Source organism: Solanum tuberosum, unplaced genomic scaffold, assembly GCF_000226075.1.
Source record: "Solanum tuberosum cultivar DM 1-3 516 R44 unplaced genomic scaffold, SolTub_3.0 scf00400, whole genome shotgun sequence".
In the NCBI taxonomy this organism is placed as follows: Eukaryota; Viridiplantae; Streptophyta; class Magnoliopsida; order Solanales; family Solanaceae; genus Solanum; species Solanum tuberosum.
In genome coordinates, this window is record NW_006239330.1 from 256,280 (window position 1) to 274,789 (window position 18,510).

Sequence of the window (18,510 nt, forward strand, 5' to 3'; positions counted from 1 at the left end):
TGAATTGGGGGGGGGGGTGTGGGGGAGTGGGGGGTTGGTGGAGGGGGGGGGGCTTTGGATGAGGGTGGGCTGAAACCATCAGTTGGAAATGACGTGGGAGAGTAAACGGAAAATGGCTTCCCTCCTTGATATTGTGCACATCCTAATAACTCATGTGAGTTATGCCTAATTTTCGCTTAAGCTATAATCCCTGTTACTTTACACGTTTCTTCTATCTATTTATTAGTCTAATAATTGCAGTGAAGTAAAGACGGCGTTTTAACGTGAAAACACCCAACTCATAGAGGCGAAAAACCACAACCTGCACCTTTGTAGGATTTGACCCAAATCCACTAAATCAATGAGCCTTAACATAATTTAAATTACAAGAGTTGCAGCTAGGAACTAACTCTAATCCCCAAAGCAATAATCTTCGCAGATAGTTACTTCGTTTTTCAAGTTATCCCAACTTGAAATCCAACTTCTAATTCTGTTTATTCCTAAACAATTGCTTCTAGGAAAGCTGAAAAGATACAACTCGATAATCACCCTAATACGAGAATTTATAGACTCCTAAGCCTGAGACAAGTTCTTCAATCCTTTAGACCTGACAGTTGCATAGACTCCTAAGCCTGAGACAAGTTCTTCAATCCTTTAGACCTGACAGTTGCATAGACTCCTAAGCCTGAGACAAGTTCTTCAATCCTTTAGACCTGACAGTTGCATAGACTCCTAAGCCTGAGACAAGTTCTTCAATCCTTTAGACCTGACAGTTGCATAGACTCCTAAGCCTGAGACAAGTTCTTCAATCCTTTAGACCTGACAGTTGCATAGACTCCTAAGCCTGAGACAAGTTCTTCAATCCTTTAGACCTGACAGTTGCATAGACTCCTAAGCCTGAGCAAGTTCTTCAATCCGGTTCTTTGTATCAGAGGCTGCATTTGAAAAATAAGTCAAAACTTGAGTTCTCAATAGCTCTTGCTTATTTGGTTGAGTTCTGTCGTTGCTTGTTGTGTGAGTGCCTTATCTTCTTCTGTGAAAGAGTTCTTTATTTATACCTTCCTGTTCAACACTCCTTTATCCACTTGTTTTGATGGAGTTCACCTCTGATCTTTTACCAACTTCCTCGGTCTTCTGATTCTTCTAGTCTTCTAGTGTTCATTGGACTTCTATTCCTTCCAGTAGTCCTGCTTCAGCTAATGGAACAGATCAGCATTGCACCTGGTCCATTAACCTGTTCCAAGTCCAGTCTTGATCCAGCCCATTTAGCCAGGCCAACACATTTCCAAAATGTTAAAACTAATCAAACATGGTATTTTCGAGAAAATATTTTCCTCCCTGCCAAACACACTCATTGTATTCTTGTGTGCCTGCATTTTTCTTTTACCCAGTGTACGTGAAAAGGTAATAGAATGTTTTTTTTGCAGGCCTCATCGGAGTATAGTGCTGAAAGACAACTTAATGATCTTCTGTTTCCCAGGATCCACCACAAGTCGCGCCAAAAGAAAGAAAGTCAGCAAGCTGAATCATGAAAAGCTGAAGACACAAGTCTATTTATTCTCTAGATCTTGTTGTACTACTTCTGACTCAGAATTGTACATAGCATGTAGTGAGTGTTTGATCGATTACATCATATTTATTTCAGTGAAGAGTCATAATTACTCAATTTTAATATGAACTCGACTTTGTACAGCTTAATTCCCATCCCATGCTGAAGCAATTTTGGTAATATGAATATTCTTTTTAACCTTACAGTGTGAAACTACTTTCGGAACATTTTACTTATTTCATTGGAACAAAAGGTGTGATCGGTTGTACAGTTATATATTCGTTGGAAATAAAGGGGTCATCGTATGTACATTTATTTCAATTTGTATGTGTTCAAGAATCAGGATTACTGTGTGCAATCAGCTATATCTACTCCGTCCGTCTTACAAAGCACAGTTTTAGTTTTGAGTTAAAAATTGCATGCATACACAAATGGAATATTGAAATAGGAGCTGTAAAGACTCGAAGAAACATCTTTTGAGATATTAGCAACAAAAAGCTGCATTGCTTTTGCACTCCTAGAAAACGAAAGCCTTACTTTTATCATCACTTTTTTGCAGACATAACAGAAATAAGTAGTATAGTAACTGTTAATTAGCTTAACTAAGAATTTTTCATGTAGGGTGTGTTCGGTACGACATGAAAAATGTTGAATTTTTTTCTTATTTTCTTGTATTGATCAGTAGGTAAGCAAAAGCTATTATCCTAAAAGCATTTGTATAAATACTATGAAGGTGGGGTAGGGAGGTAGGGATGTCGGATGATGGGGATGAGGACTATGGGGTTAGGGTAAAGATGAGGTGTGTTGGAGGGTGGAGAGGACACAATCAACTTGGAATGTCACTGATAAAACTTATTTTTCCTATTTTCATTGGCCAGTTCATTTTCCTCATTTCTTAAGGAACTTGTTTTCCTAGAGATCGAATATTATTGGAAAAAGGTGATAATAATGTCATTTCCTGATCAACATGACATCAAACACTGCTAATAATTGGCGTAACATAACACTGCTAATATATGGCTATGAAGTATAACAGAACTCCATATATGAAGCTAATTGAGTGTTTTTGTTTAATACAAATCAATTAAAACATATGTTAAAATGAACTTCGAGGAAGTTTCTTACACCATGACTTTCGGTGTTTGAGACTATTTATTATTTATATGATCTAAGCAAATAGGAATATTTACCAAAAATACTGGCATTTTCGTAAACTCCAAATTAATGTTGTCGAAATTAACTACTAGTACTACGTACATAAAGTACTACAATGACTATTAATTTAAGCTAATGCCTAGGTAGTAATGCGCACACTCTCTTGATTGTTGGTATAATATGCTGTTTTGTTTAGATCATATATACTTTCGTCAATTTTATTCATATGCCTTTCAACTTACTCTTTTATGGTAAATTGATAATACATCGTTGCGTGTTGAGTGTCAAATTACAAATAAGGTCTACGTACATCTGTATTTTCTCAAATCCCACTTGTAGAACTATATGAGATATGTAATTATTATTGTTATTTGTTGTCTTTCAACTTACTTCATAATTAATCGTAATTACTTGAATGACATGACCAAGTTATCAAAAATAGACCAACAGAGATATGAATGGTGATGAATTCATGCTTAAATTTACACCACTCATCCTAAAGAATCACTCCAAGAAAACTCTGAAAGTAAATAATGGGAGAACACGACATTTTCTTATAGACTAGCCTTTACCCCAAAAGAGCAAGCATAATTCTCTTTTTTTTTTTGTCTAATTTATCGCCGTTTAAGGCTTATAGTAGTAAATATTATTACTATAAGTAGCATGACATAGACACGTGTGAGATGTGACACCAACGAGCTGGTTGCAAAAAAAAATATACCACTCCTTTCGTTTAAAAAAGAATGACCTAATTTGACTTGGAACGGAGTTTAAGAAAAAAAAAAGACTTTTGAATCTTGTGGCTCTAAATTAAAGTTATGTCAAATGTACCAAAATATCCTTTAATCTTATGACATTAAACATGTCACGTAAAAAATTGAAGTTAAAATATTATAAAAAAATAAAAAGGGTCATTCTTTTTTAAATAGACTAATAAAAAAATTGAGTCATTCTTTTTTAAACAGTATAACTTTTTGGATCTAACTTGTGCACTTTTATGCTAGATAGTGATTTGTACCAACTTTTATGCTAGATAGTGATGCTCCTCTCTTTGTGGTCGATATAAGTATAAAGTACTCTTTCTATCTCAAATTCTCAATACTCAATTAATGTGCAGTATTTACATGAGTTCAAATTCAAAAAATAAAAAAAGTTTGAACTTATAATCTAAAATAAGTTATTACAAATTTATATGATTATAAATTACTTTATTTTTATATATAATAAGAGAAAGGGAACTTACATAAATTCATGGCCCTACGAATTAAATGCATGCATACCAACATATTTATTTGCATCAACCATACTATGATTGTATTTTAAAATTTATTAATTTATTTGTCAACTGCTCCAACATACATATATTTCAAAAGTTTTTTTAAAGTTAGATTATATTATAATAGTCTTACGAATAGTTGTTCTGTAGAGCAATATTTATTTGGGAGGATGATGATCTCACATTATTGTCCACTTCTGTTCATCTTCACATAGGAAAATACCACGAAAGTACCAAAGATGATATGGAAAATGTTTAAAAGAAATGACACTATCGAATAATGGTAACTGAGAAAGACGTCTACCAAGAAAATTTAATGAGGATGTTTACCTTTATGAGAATTTGAGTAAAAATATTAAATTGGTGTTAAATGGATCAGAGACATAAAAGTGTCCAGTTAGTGAGCTCTTTAGAGAGGCGATTTAACAAAATTAGTGGTCTAAAATTAAATTTTGATCTCTATAAAATTCATACTTTCTCTATCCCTAATTATTTGTCCATAATTTCTTTTTTAGTTGTCTCTAATTACTTGTTTATTTTGACAAATCAAGAAAGGGTAAATTTTTTAACCTATTATACCCTCAATTAATTATTTTGAAAAAGGTAGAACTTCTTGAAAATATTAAATTTTTAATTCATCCACTTCATAATTAATAGGGTAAAATGGTAAACTCACAATGTCAATTATTGATTTCTTAATAGGTGTGCCAATTCAAAAGTAGACAAGTATTAGGGACAGAGGGAGTATATTTTTATTTGCAGATTATTCTTCTAAAATTTTAAGATGCAAAACGAAATCATGGCCAGTCATGTGTATTTTTTATTTACAATTCATTCTTATAGCTTTATTTAGACAACAGTGTTAAAACTGAAAAACGAATCCATCACAAAAAAAAAAACTATGTGGAGGAGGAAAATTCATAAACAATGGAGATAAATATTTCAATTGACAAGAGAAAAAAACTTACTACAATTTGCTCATTCATTTCAACAATCTCAATTTCAAAACATATATATAGAATTTGAAATAATAATTGTATAAATAACACACAATTATATATCTATTTTTAAAATTTTTATAGTGATAGAGTAATAGAATTTGACATTTAAATCTATTTGCTTATTATACACAAAAATAATTTAAATATTTTATTTTTTTTATTACAAAATTGTTTACATTAAAATCTCAAAAAATATTCATTTTCCAATAATAAAAAATTAAAGCATGCTAATACATCATTTATAAACTTTGATCCTTATAAGTATGGGTGTTCATGGTTCAGTTTGGATCGATTATTGGTGAAAATCAAAACCAATTTAGTCAGTTTTTAAATTTCTTAGACCAAACCTAACCAAACCAAACGAAAAAAATAGCCACCGGTTTGGTTCAAATTTTTTTTGGTTTTTTTGGTTTGAAGTAATAAATTTGTTGAGGGCATACACATCTTGATAGACATAGACACCTAGTACATGAAACATCCAACGGAAAACCACTGTGGATTCAATTATACAATACTAGAGTTATTATTAAGCGAACGAAGTGATTCAATTTAGAGAAAGTGTGATTACCTGATGTGAGGTATGGTAGATAAAGACTAAAGTAATGCATTTTGATGGACTTGAACTTAGGATTTTAATAGTTAATGGGCTAAAAAATGATAAAGTTAAAGACTTAAGTTAATTAAAATTTAACAAAATATTTATATCATGAATAATATATAAATAATCATAAAATTTATATAGTATAATTTCTCGGTTCGATTTGATTATTTTTGCGGTTTTTTAGTAAAATCAAAATTAAATCAAATAGTATCGGTTTCAAAATTAAAACCTAACCAAATCACACGAAATAGTAATTTTTTAAATCGGTTTAATTCAAATTGCAATTTGATTTGATTTTTTAACTATAACCATGAACCACCCTACTAAGATCGGGAACTTTTGTCCAATGGAATATAAATGTGAGCAAACCTTTCAACAATTTTTTTTTATTACTAAAGTATGTACTGATGTAATATTCTTTGTCAAAAATGGTATAGCATATTAAATTTTCAAAATATTTGGTCAAAAATACTAGGCCTATTATTAGTTAACTTAAATAGTCTATTTCCATATATGACTTTATGACAACAAAGCATCAATTAGTAGTGTTTTCTTTATTATGAAAGTAAATGTTTAGTAACAAAAATGGAAAATAGTAAACTAAAATCAACTAATATTAGAGTAAGGCAATTATGGGGGGGAGGGGGGGATTTTACAATAAATAAATAAAATATATTGCTATAAAAATGAATGTTATCGTTATAGGTAATATGTTGTTATAAATTGGTACATTATAACATAAAAAAATCAATTTCAATCTTTCATTATCATTATAATGAAATATTGTTGTAAATAATGATTATTACAGAGTAATTTAAACTTAGTGACTTTACCCTTAAGTCGCCTCCCAGTAATATAGCATTTTGTGGTAGAGAATTAATGAAGTTGATATATGTAGTAAATTTTGAAGTGTTTTCCGTGTCAATATGCACTAGCAAGTTCTCTGATTCGATGTGTCCCGGGGTCGATATCTTATGTTATGTTAATTTAGTTTTAAGGCACTTAATGGTACATAACAAAGCGCACAAATAGTCATTAAGAAATCTTAAGTGGGTTTGTTTAACCAAATTTGTTCAATTAACGAATGTATTAGATGATTAAATAATCATTTTACATGGTAAGGGTGAATGCCACGTATATAAATCTCAGATGATTAGATTTTAAAATTGCACAACTATTATATTAATTAATCCATCTCAACATTTTTTATAAGAAAAAATTAACTTATCCATCTTTTCCTCATTATATAAACTGTAGTAGTTCTGTTCCAAATTCCAGTCTTTTGTACGTTAAAAACAACATAAAAAAAGTTGTCAAATTAACACAAAAATGGCTGCAAATGATGTGCCATGTTGTGAAACTATGTTTTGGGTATACTTAATTATTTGTGTATCACTTGTGTGTTTTGCTGGACTTATGTCTGGATTAACACTAGGACTCATGTCTCTTAGCCTTATGGATCTTGAGATTCTTATTAAGGCGGGTCAGCCAAATGATCGAAAAAACGCGGGTAATCCTTGTTTCGATTCAATAATTATTTTTTACTTGCTAGTCCTTACTAAAAAAAATGCGACTTTCCAATGAAAAGTTAGTCAGAAACGTTTCTAACAAGTCAATTTAGTGAGTGAGTGATGCCACTTTGAGTTCTAATTGTTCTGTTTCTAACTGATCACAGAGAAAATTTTGCCCATTGTGAAGAATCAGCACTTGCTCTTGTGCACCCTTCTAATATGTAACGCGATGGCTATGGAGGTATGTTACTAACCGCGATCCAATAATGAGTTCACGGGTTTGACATATATATAAGTTTCAATTCAAACCCCGTAATGTTTAAACTATCGATTCAGACCCTACAACATTTAAATTTTGGATTCGTGAATGATTTTGTCTAGTGATGTACCATTTTTCGAGCTGATTAATGTTTTATTATTTTCATGAAACAGGCTCTTCCAATATTCCTAGATGCTTTACTTCCTGCATGGGGTGCTATATTAATATCAGTCACCCTCATACTAGCCTTTGGAGAGGTTATTTCTCAGGAATTTATGTTTGTTTAATTATAGGATTGAGCTTTTAAATAACTGAGTAATTATTAAACTTCAACTTTTTTGCCTCCCACAGATTATTCCTCAGTCCATCTGTTCGCGCTATGGACTGAGCATTGGTGCAAGATTGGCACCTTTGGTTCGTTTACTCGTCATAGTTGTCTTCCCTTTATCTTACCCCATCAGTAAGGTATAAAGAAACGATTTTACAAGTCATATATACTGACTGTATAATAATTATTTTTTCAAATTTAATTTCTTGTAGCAAGTAGTATACCTTATTTTCCAAGTTATTTGATATATTTTACATGACTATGTAAAACTTTCATTATACTGTCGATGTATATAAAAGTTGTTTATTTGGGCATAGTCCTGATCAACTATTTATGTTTGTTCACTTGGTCTGATCAGTTGTTGGATTTACTCTTGGGGAAAGGACACTCTGCACTTCTACGTCGCGCAGAGCTGAAAATGTTGGTGAATATGCATGGTAATGAGGTTAGTATTTTGTACCTAAAATTTTCTTGATTTTAAGTTCTTAAGACTAGACCAGCTCTGAACCACAAATTGGTTAGCAGTCTGAGGGGTATCTAAGATGAGTTATTTATCCATTGCTTTCGACTCAAACTCAATTATGTACTCATATAATAAGATCATTAACTTTAAATCCTGGATTCGCCTCTTGATTACAGGCAGGGAAAGGCGGGGAGTTGAGCCACGATGAAACAACCATAATTGCTGGAGCATTGGACCTAGCTCAGAAATCGGTTAAAGATTCAATGACTCCAATGTCCAGAGTCTTTTCCCTTGATCTTCATTCTAAACTTACCGAGTATACTACTAACTCCGCCAAATTTTTCCTAGCTAGCTTCAATTAGCACTTCATGTTTATATGTATAATAACCCAAATAATGTTTGATGATTCTCAGTGAGATGATGAATCTGATAATAAGCAAAGGCCATAGTCGCGTACCTGTATACTCTGGTACTCCAACAAATATTGTAGGCCTGATCTTGGTAAGTTTTTTATTTCCAGAAACTTTATAACTACTACTTCAATTATCACTCTGCAACATTTTCATTACATATTTAACTTTTCTTCAATTTCTTTACCATTCGTACAACCTCTAGGTGAAGAATTTGATAAAATGTCGTCCTGAAGATGAGGTGCCAATCAAAGATCTCACTATAAGGAGTATACCAAAGTACGATACTATTTACTTCTTGCATTATTTGATACTCTTTTTCAATAATGTACTCTAGCTGTTCCAATGTCAGGGGTTGATTTTGCTTAGACATGAGTCATGACTTATAAGAAAATAGTCGAGCTGATTTCTCATATAGTCAATTAACTAATAGTTATTATCTCAGAAAATCACTTGAGAATTCAACCCGAAAATAGTTGAAATAAAAGTCAGTCCACAGTGAAACGGAAAGTTGACTTAATCTTTATTTGATCTCCTGCAGAGTCCCAGATTCGTTACCATTATATGATCTTCTTAATCAGTTTGAGAAAGGCCACAGCCATATGGCTGTAGTGGTAAAGAGTAGAAGGATCACTAAGGAAACTGCAGAAAATGCCACTGCTAAACACGATATAATCAAGATAAATATCCTTCCGGCCAGTCCAATTCAACAGCTTCATGCATTTGAAAAGGGTACGTTATATATATTAGTACAACTAACTTACTTATTTCATGTTACAACATACCCAGTGTAGTCCGACAAATTCTGCAGGTAAAATTAACTAGTAATAAATTGGAATGATCTTTAATTTTAGGAGAAGAAGCAATTGGTATCATTACAATGGAAGATGTCCTTGAACAACTTCTGCAGGTAAAATTAATAATTCATGTTGGTTATGTAAGTTTATTTTTGCTTTTTCTTAACTGATGGTCGATTGCTAATTTGTCTGCAATAACTCTTATTTTTTCTCCTGGAAGGAACCAATATACGACGAGACAGATGACTATGTTGATGTTCATAACAAGTATGTTAGCAATATCTGTTTACAGTATCTTAATTAAGAATATCATGATTACATATTGAACAATACACATTTGCTATTTTTGTGTCCAGAATTAGGATCAACATTCCTCCGTCGATGATATTTTCACCTAGAAGATCTCCAGGAGCAGTGGCAACAGGGGCTACTAATTATAAACCGAAGTGGCAAAGTCCAATAGCGTCTCCAGTACATTCAAGTGCACATCAAAGTCCTATGTTGCGCTCACCTGTTTCACCATACGTGCAGTCGCCATATATTGTGCCAAAACTATCCCCTGCACACTTAAATAGTACAAATTCTCCAAGCAGATTTTCACGCAGCTCTCCATCATCTAATGATCAGGTACTTGTAGTTATCATTTAAGTGATCTGACGGTATAAAAAAATCTTTTATATAATGTCACTGTATAGAAGCTAAACTCTCTAAAAGATTCATGAGTACCTTAACATTAACTAAAATTTAAATCTGTTTCAGGTTTCTCTGAAATCTTATGAGAAGTTGGACAAACACGGACTTTAGTACTTGAGGGTATTCTGGATGAATTTAATTTAGAGATGCATGTGAGGAAGAAGAGGATATTTTATGCAACATCATGGATGATACCTTTTCAATTTCAAGTTTGCAAATACATTTTCTTTTAAACGCCTTCCAAAAACTGAGTGCACAACATGATTGTTTACCTTTAAATCTGTGCAGTTGAATTTGTTAACATGGCTCAAGGACAAGCAGATTGAGATGACCAAACAATAAGATTGTTTATGCTAAATTGATTATAATTAGACATGATTAAAATGATAGGAGATAAATAACAAAGAATTAATCAAATGGCAATATAAAGGTAATGAAGTAGATTTAGGGTAAGCTCGTACGCCGGGTTTTGACCCATACAATGATCACCTTTCAATTAAAGAAAATACAAGTATTAATTTGCACAGCATGAACTAAACTAAATAGGTTTAGGGTGTTGATTGCCTGTATCTGCAGACTGCAAATCATTGTTCATGCAACTCTTTATGTCATTTGAATATTTTACAGCCACTAATTTTACTTTCTAGATTAAATTAAGATAAGTAGAGGCAACCTATAAACTAATACTACTATGTTGGCCTTCCAGCCACAAAATCAAGAACTTGGCAACACATCTTGTAGAGTGGCCAATTTTTTTATTTTTTTTTACAAGAGATCATGAAGAATAATTTACAATGACAAAACACAACCAAGTTGATGGATGTTTTCCATGTTATCCAGATTTGGACATACCATTTAGACAATATAATATTGATAGAATACCAGGTCAGTCATCTTTTATTCTAGAAATTGTAAATCTGCCCTTTCCTCAATTATATTATTCGTTATAAACTGACAAGAAAAGGTGATGTCGAATTGAACAAAACTAAATTTTAGGTTCCACCAAAACTAGAGTTGTGGGAGCTAACAGAAAACAGTAAAAAAATCTATATACAAAGTAAGCTAATACAAAATCTAGCTAATCCTTGGATGCAACCCGCTGCTTCTTCCATTTATAAGCAGAAGCCAAAATGTTAAGATTGTTCGCCTGCATTTCTTCAGGGAAAAGATAGTCTATGTACTCCTCGTAGACTGCTGGACCATCCTCCATGTCTATTTGCCTTCTCTTCTTCAGTTTCTTTGGTAGCTCACCGAAAGTGTTTTCCATATTTAAATGTTTCGTGCGGTTAAGAAGTCTTTCATATAGTGCTCTTGTTCTTTCAAATTCACCCTCAGAGATCTCAAAGTCGATGTAAGCCTTCCATAGTAACTCTGGAATATCCAGTGCAGGTTGGTCAATTGCAAGCTCAAAAACAGCTCTGGCTCTCTCTGTTTCATACAAGGACCTCTCTAACTCAGCGAATTTGCTCCAAGCATAGCAGTTTTCAGGTGACCATTCTAAGTACTTCTCATAAAGCTTTCTGCAACGATCTATATTCCCCAAATGCAGCTCTATTTCAATGTACTTCTTAAATATCTTGTCTTTAGGAGCCCTACCAATAGCTTCTCCAAGAAAAAGTCGTGCCTCCTTGAGTCTTAACTGCCGAATCTCAAACTGGGCAGCCAACAACCAAATCTTTGCAAATGAGAACTTGTGATGCGGAATCAGCTTAAGACACTCCCTGTAAACATGTTTGGCCCTTTCCATATCTTGTGCATCAAGCTCTTCATATAATGCATAATTAATCCATAAGTAAATGTATCGCTGCCAATACCGCTTCTCTTCAGCAGGAGGAACATTAGCAATGGCTCTCTCATAAACCTCTCTAATCCTCTCTTTATTTCCAATGCGCTCTTCTAGACGGATATAATCAAACCACGTATCATAGTTACGTGGATTCTTCTTTACTTGATCCTCATATTGAAACCTCATTTTTCCAACTATAACATCCTCAATACCTTCCCTATCACCATACTGCTTTTCAAATGCCACAAACTTGCTGAACAAATCCTCAGCTCGCCCTTTCGGTATGTGATCAAGTGCAAATTTATATATGCACCTTGCTCTGTCCGTCTCCCTACACTTTTCCTCGAATTCTGCAAATGCCACAAACAACTGCTCAGCTTCCTCATCGTCATCTGCCAACTTATCCACAGCCCTCTCATAACAATTCCTTACCCTCCCTATCTCCCCATTCTTCATCTCAAATTTTGCAAACCTAATCCAAGCAATAACTTTCGGATGACACTGAACCAATCTCTCAAAAATTTCTCTTGCCCTCTCTATTTCATTATACCTTAACTCAAACTTAATGTAAGACAACCACCCTTGCTGGTCCGGCATCCACCCCATCCACCTCTCAAAAATCCCTCTTGCACCAGTTACATTGCCGAGCATCTCTTCCATATGAATATACCTGTACCACAACTGATCAACCCTAGGCAAACGGATAACAGCTCGATCCCATAGATTGCGAGCATGATTAACAAACTTATTCTTCATCTCCATATGGACATACTTCAACCAGATGGTATGGTCACGGTTAAGTGCATCAATTCCAAGCGCACGTTCCCAGATAGAACGAGCACGCTTCAAGTCGTTTTGTGATTCTTCCCATTCAGCATATTTCACCCACACATTCTTGTTCCAGCCTACACGGCTAATTAAGGATTCAAATTCCTTTCGCTTGCGAAGACGGTAATCAGCTACTTCTGTTTGGTCAGTGATTTTCTGGTTGGGCGGTCTGATTTCTGCCTCTTGACGCTCCCTAGCTTCTCGGAGGATTTGCTCCGCCGTGATTTGGATTGGGGCTGGGGTTTTGTTCTTCACCCGCCTAGCCATAGCAACCTTTACCTCCGTTTCCTTACGAGTGAGGTAACCCGAAGCCATTAATTGAATGTTGAATTTGTAGAAAAGATGGGAAATAAACGTGACAAAAATGTTTTCCCATAAGAGAAGGCTTTATATAACATCACATAGGAGTTTTTTCCTAGTTGGTTAAGGTAAACTTTTTCTTATTCAGTTAAGGTAAAAAAAAAAACTCCTATTTGGTTAAGGCATCCTTTTCCTATTCGGTTAAGGTTTACAATTTGGACCAATAATAATTCCTTATTTCTAGCTATACCCTTTAGAAATTAACTTGTAGTCCACGGTGAATGGAATTCTTTTTACACTATCACTTAACTTTAAGTCACACAAAAGGTAAGTTTTTAAATTTGTTTATTTTTTATTTTATAGAATATAAATATTAAATATAGTAGTATAAGGCAACTAGGACTCAAATTTATTTTATCAAATTAGTTTAGGGTTCTATTTTTTTATTTACCTAAACTATTTCATCGTTATTTTTTGTTTCATCGTTCTGAAACTTGTTTCAGAGTGGTGTTGTATCTTGAACATCTGTAATGGGAGGCCCGTCAGGTATCTCTTCTGTGACACATTGCTTCCAACAAACTCAATATCTATATGCATGATGACATATATCGTTTTACTTTCAGTATATATATATATATATATGTATCCCAAGCCTCGCGGGCCAAGGAATTTGAAAGGTAAGGAGGGCCAGCCCTTCATTTGGAAGGGCCTGAAAATGCTCAACCCAACCCTAGAAGGGCCAAAGGCTAGGGAGGGCTAGCCATTCTTTTTTTCTTTTTTCTTTTTTTTTCTTTTCAAACTTATAATTATATAACAGCAAGAAAATGAGAAGATTTTCAAATCAAATATGACAAACAATGGTGTTGTTACAATAACCCTAGCAAAAAATCTAGTGTAATTAGCATGTATCTCGCATATCATATACGCTAGCGAGATAAGAGAGTGACAAGCAAGATGAGAGGGAGGCGAGGGCTCGAGATTTGTCTATGTATCTAGGATACATGTGAATCTACTTGGATAGAGTGTATCTAGAACAAATTAACCTAATTTTGAGTCTATATATTCTGAGAGACATATATCTGGACGTACCAAAATCTGGTAAGATTCATGATAAACAACATAGCGTGTATTTAAGTAATTAGATGATATACTAGTGAGATTATTGTAAGTTACCCTTAAATAAAAAGTTTTGGCTCATGGGCCAACCCCGGCCCGAACCCGATCAAGCCTCAAGAGCCAAGGGCTTATAAGCCCTAGTTTTAAATGGGCTTGAAAAATCCGATCCCAACCCTACCCCAATAACAGGTTGGGTTGGGTCGGCCCCATGGGCTAAGCCCATTTTGATGGCTCTATCATTAAGGTTTCTTGTTCATAAATTATTCATTAGTCAATGATACTATAAGAGTATATGTATATACCAATACAATATATATATATATATACTGATATAATATCAATTAAGTGAAATCATCAGTCTTAATGATACCAATACAATATAAGAGAAATTGCGCGGATAAGCAAACATATACTAGTTAATTATCTAACACAGCTATAGTTTGAATTAATTACGACTCACAACTTAATTTTAGCTATATTTGCGTCGCCTCTCTCCTCTCTTCCCCTCTCTCTCCTCTCTCCTCTTTTATACATATACAAATACACATTATCAAATACAAATTATACATATAAATATACAATTATATGACAAATATACAAGTACAATTACCATTTCTCCACTCTATGCCCTCTCTCGCTCCCCTCTTTCCTCCCTCTCCCAATCTTGCTCGCCTCTTTCCTCCCTCTCCTAATCTCGCTAGCCTCTCTCCTCTCTGTCTCATTCGCCATATATACGAATATATATGTATACCAATTACATATATACAATTATTTTGACAGATATACATATATAATTCGCCTCTCTCCACTCCCTGCCGTCTCACGCTCGCCTCTCTCCTCCCTCTCCCAATCTCGCTTGCCTATCTCCTCTCTCTAACATGTAACTACGAATCATAATTAGCAAACTATATCTATAGAGCATAGTTAAGCTATTTTTAAGTGGCTACATGCAAAAAAATCCCCCATAATATATGATACTGATTTAGTATTAGTTAAGCGAAATTAGTTGGGGTATATAGTGTATTTATTTAGTGGAGTATGAATGTAAATGGGTATATATTTATAATTATTTTACATTTATGAGGTATTTGCTTAGTTTCCCCGAAAATTTTCACACTCACATGATAGAAATTTGGGATAACTGTTTGAAAAATATCCCAACTTTGGTTGGATTTGCTGTTGCGATACTAAACTTTCATAAGGACCTATTACCTTCCCTAGACCTATTTAATACCGTATTTTTTACCCCCTGAACTATTTAATAGTGTATTTTAAAGGTATATATATGCCCACGTGGACACATTACTATTTATAATTTTGCATTATTTTTTTATGTCCACATGGGCAAATATATATGTTTAAAATATGGTATTAAATAGTCTAGGGAGGTAATAGGTCCTCATGAAAGTTTAGTATCGCAACAACAAATCCGACCCAAAGTTGAGGTATTTTTCAGACTCTTATCCCTAGAAATTTCAGCCCATTTTTACATGCAGTTCAGTAATAAATACATGACTAATGTGCATTGTTAAAAAAATCGAAAGGTTATTAATAATAACTTGTTAGAGTTGTAGTGTTTGATGCTTGTAATTGTTCTTAATGATATATTTTAAATTTGAGTATTATTTACGGTGTATTTTTTAGTTTTAAATTGTGTGATGAATTGTTGAAATTCTATGAATAAATTACTAAGTTTTGTTTAGACACTCGTGTCAGAAATTTCAATGCATTTTTTACATGTATTTCAATTATATATGATTGAAAGTTAAACTATATTTTGCATGCACCTCAATAAAAAAATGTCTAGGCTTTTGCCTTTAGCAATTCATACTAATCATTAGACGAAAAAGCCTTATGTTTGGCCTTCACAAAGACTACACTTTCAAACACGAACGTCTAAAGTTATGAAGCTTCAAATATGACAATGTGACACTTTTTGTAAATAATCTATGGAAAGATAATAGTCTATCACAATATAAAAAAACGAGTATTTGTGCACTTCCCCGATAGAGATAGTTAGAGTAGAAAAAAATATCAAATGCATTATAATTCTACACGTATACTTAATATATAATGTATATACACTATATATATTAAAAAAAAATATCTTGAAAATGTCAATGAAAGAAAGTAAAGATTTAGGCACAACCATTCATGTATTTGGATAAGACTACTACACTACTACTCATTTACAAAGTAACACAAACTCCATGAACAAAATTAATTAGCTCATATGGAAACTCTCATATGCCTTCAAATCCCAAATCTCTCCATTACAAACTCATTTCCATTGAATCAAAAATTCCCAATCCATTTTCATAAAAAAATAAACAGAATTCCAAATCTCCAACGAACCACATGGAAATTGAATGCCGAAGCAAAAGGCTTCGGCAATGGAAAACCTGAAATTTCAAAAAAAGGGAACAGAAGGAACAATAACGATAACGACGAGAAAATCCCGACGGAGATATGGGAAAGGATTATTGGAAGGATTCTGTTTTACGTCGGAGCTCCGTTGATCGGCGGTGTGATTTTGCTGCAGATTTTCGATATTATAAAGCAGCAGAAATTGTTGGATCTGCCAATTTGGTTGCCATTTTTGACGACGTTTATCACATTTGGGGCTTCAGCACTTGGAGCTGCTTATGGGACTTTGTCAGCCAGTTGGGATCCGGAAAAACAAGGGTCGTTTATTGGGCTGGAAGAAGCACAGAAGAATTGGGTTGATATGTGGGCTGAAGATGGTGCTGATGAAGAAGAAGAAAATAGGTGGATCAATTAAGAAATGTAAACTACTGATTATTTTTCCTTAATTGAATAGGAGTAATTTAATCCAGTTTTTTTCTGTTGGTTGTTGTTTATTGGATAAGTGATTGACAGAAAATTAGGCATTGGTTATCATATACTCCCTCTGTTTAGAAAAGAATGATCCCCTTTCCTTTTTAGTTTGTTTTAAAAAGAGTGATCTCTTTCCTTTTTTGGTAACATTTTACTTTTAACTTTTCACGTGACATATTTAAGACCACAAGATTAAAGGGCAATTTTGTACATTTGACATAACTTTAATTTAGGGCCACAAGATTCAAAAATCTTCTTTATTTTTTTTAACTCCGTGTCAAATCAAACTAGGCCACTCTTTGTGAAACGGAGGAAGTAGTTGATTAAATTTATAAATTTCTCCTCTAATAGAAAATTAAGGGGTCGTTTGGTTTAAAAATAAGTCAAGATAGTAAGTACACTGTCTCTCCTGGATTTCCCTAGCAATATTCATCAGTATTACGGTTCATAGTATACTGAATTGGTTTCTGCCACTCAATTACTTTGATGTCCAGATCCAACTGTTGTCAGAATATTATTTATTGAGTTAATAACTTTGATGGTTACTCAACTATCAATTCTTTTCACAGAAAATTACTCAACTTTCATTTTCAATTCAAAAGTCACTCAACTATGATTTATTTGCACAGAAAGTCACTCAATCTATTTTATTATTTTTTTTATTAAAATTTGTTGACATGAAATTTTAATTATTAACCAAAATTTTAAGAATCAAATATATATCCATTAAAATCATTTAATGACCCGCCCCATTTAACCCGCCTCGCTAAAAATATAATATTGAACATTTTATTTTACCATTAATTTCCTAAATCATTCTCCCTTGTCCCCATTAATTTCCTAAAAATATAATATTGAACATTTTATTTTACCAGTACTTTTCACCTTGGCGAGGAATGTGCTAAATGTTCCAATATCAACTGTTGCATTAGAGAGCGCATTTAGTCAAGGAAGGCAGCAGATCAGAGATAATCGTAATTCATTGGGAAGCAATGTCGTTAATGTTTTGGTTTGCCTCGGAGATTGAATTAGATCATAGCGAAGGAACAAAGCAAAAACACAAAATACGAAAGAAGAAGAAGACAAACTTGAAGAAATAATGTTAATTGGAGATCGTTCGACACAAGCAAGTCCAAATTATGGATTAATTGATTTTGAAAATCATGAGCCAATTCATGTCAATGTTAATACCGATGAATTGGAAAAAATACACACAATGTACTTACATTAGAAGTATATTGTGTGTATATTTAGTATATATTATAAGTAAGTATATATATATATATAAAAAAAAATATAATGTAAGTATTATACAATAATAGATAGTATATCGTGTGTATATTTTGTATATATTAGAAGTATAGATATAATATAATGTAAATATTCTAATATAATAGTAGTATATTGTGTGTATATTTAATATATACTAGAAGTATATATATAATATAATATAAGTATTCTAATATGATAGATAGTATATTGTGTATATTTCGTATATATTAGAAATATATATATATAACATAAGTAACTATGTAAGTATTCTATTATATTAAATAGTATACTTAGTATATATATATATATATATATATATTAGAAGTGTATATATATATAATGGAAGTA

At 33.0% G+C, this 18,510-nt stretch overlaps 4 protein-coding genes across 5 annotated transcripts in view; 3 read left to right on the forward strand and 1 right to left on the reverse strand.

Annotated features, from left to right (window-relative positions):
• The window catches only part of LOC102601899 (uncharacterized protein At3g49140-like), a 10,714-nt gene extending 8,983 nt beyond the window's left edge, over window positions 1-1,731 (forward strand). For both annotated transcript variants that reach the window (XM_006362598.2, XM_015303106.1), the window contains exon 10: window positions 1,407-1,731. In XM_006362598.2, coding sequence (XP_006362660.1) covers window positions 1,407-1,511 — 105 coding nt within the window. In that variant the 3' untranslated portion in view covers window positions 1,512-1,731. The remainder of the gene's footprint in view (window positions 1-1,406) is intronic.
• Window positions 1,732-6,855: 5,124 nt separating this feature from the next.
• On the forward strand, window positions 6,856-10,439 carry LOC102579271 (DUF21 domain-containing protein At5g52790). Its single transcript, XM_006362615.2, has 13 exons — window positions 6,856-7,071; window positions 7,237-7,313; window positions 7,505-7,588; window positions 7,683-7,796; window positions 8,018-8,104; window positions 8,299-8,438; window positions 8,536-8,623; window positions 8,738-8,811; window positions 9,074-9,264; window positions 9,387-9,442; window positions 9,550-9,596; window positions 9,686-9,956; window positions 10,089-10,439. The coding sequence occupies exons 1-13, from the start codon at window positions 6,891-6,893 to the stop codon at window positions 10,131-10,133; spliced, it is 1,455 nt and encodes a 484-aa protein (XP_006362677.1). The 5' UTR covers window positions 6,856-6,890; the 3' UTR covers window positions 10,134-10,439.
• Window positions 10,440-11,592: 1,153 nt separating this feature from the next.
• On the reverse strand, window positions 11,593-12,979 carry LOC102602235 (protein crooked neck). Its single transcript, XM_006362599.2, is given in 2 exon segments — window positions 11,593-11,718; window positions 11,721-12,979. Coding segments are annotated over 2 exon segments (1,278 nt in total). The 5' UTR covers window positions 12,952-12,979; the 3' UTR covers window positions 11,593-11,671.
• Window positions 12,980-16,157: 3,178 nt separating this feature from the next.
• On the forward strand, window positions 16,158-16,939 carry LOC102602569 (uncharacterized protein PAM68-like). Its single transcript, XM_006362600.2, has one exon. The coding sequence runs from the start codon at window positions 16,286-16,288 to the stop codon at window positions 16,832-16,834; it is 549 nt and encodes a 182-aa protein (XP_006362662.1). The 5' UTR covers window positions 16,158-16,285; the 3' UTR covers window positions 16,835-16,939.
• The last annotated feature ends 1,571 nt before the right edge of the window (window positions 16,940-18,510 follow it).

Excerpts from the sequence above, each read along its gene's own strand:
- LOC102579271 (XM_006362615.2), top strand. The coding sequence starts at position 6,891 with ATGGCTGCAAATGATGTGCCATGTTGTGAAACTATGTTTTGGGTATAC. Across the intron at positions 8,439-8,535 it reads CTTCATTCTAAACTTACCGA|TGAGATGATGAATCTGATAA; the intron begins GTATACTACTAA and ends GATGATTCTCAG. Across the intron at positions 9,597-9,685 it reads TATGTTGATGTTCATAACAA|AATTAGGATCAACATTCCTC; the intron begins GTATGTTAGCAA and ends TTTTGTGTCCAG.
- LOC102602569 (XM_006362600.2), top strand. The coding sequence starts at position 16,286 with ATGGAAACTCTCATATGCCTTCAAATCCCAAATCTCTCCATTACAAAC.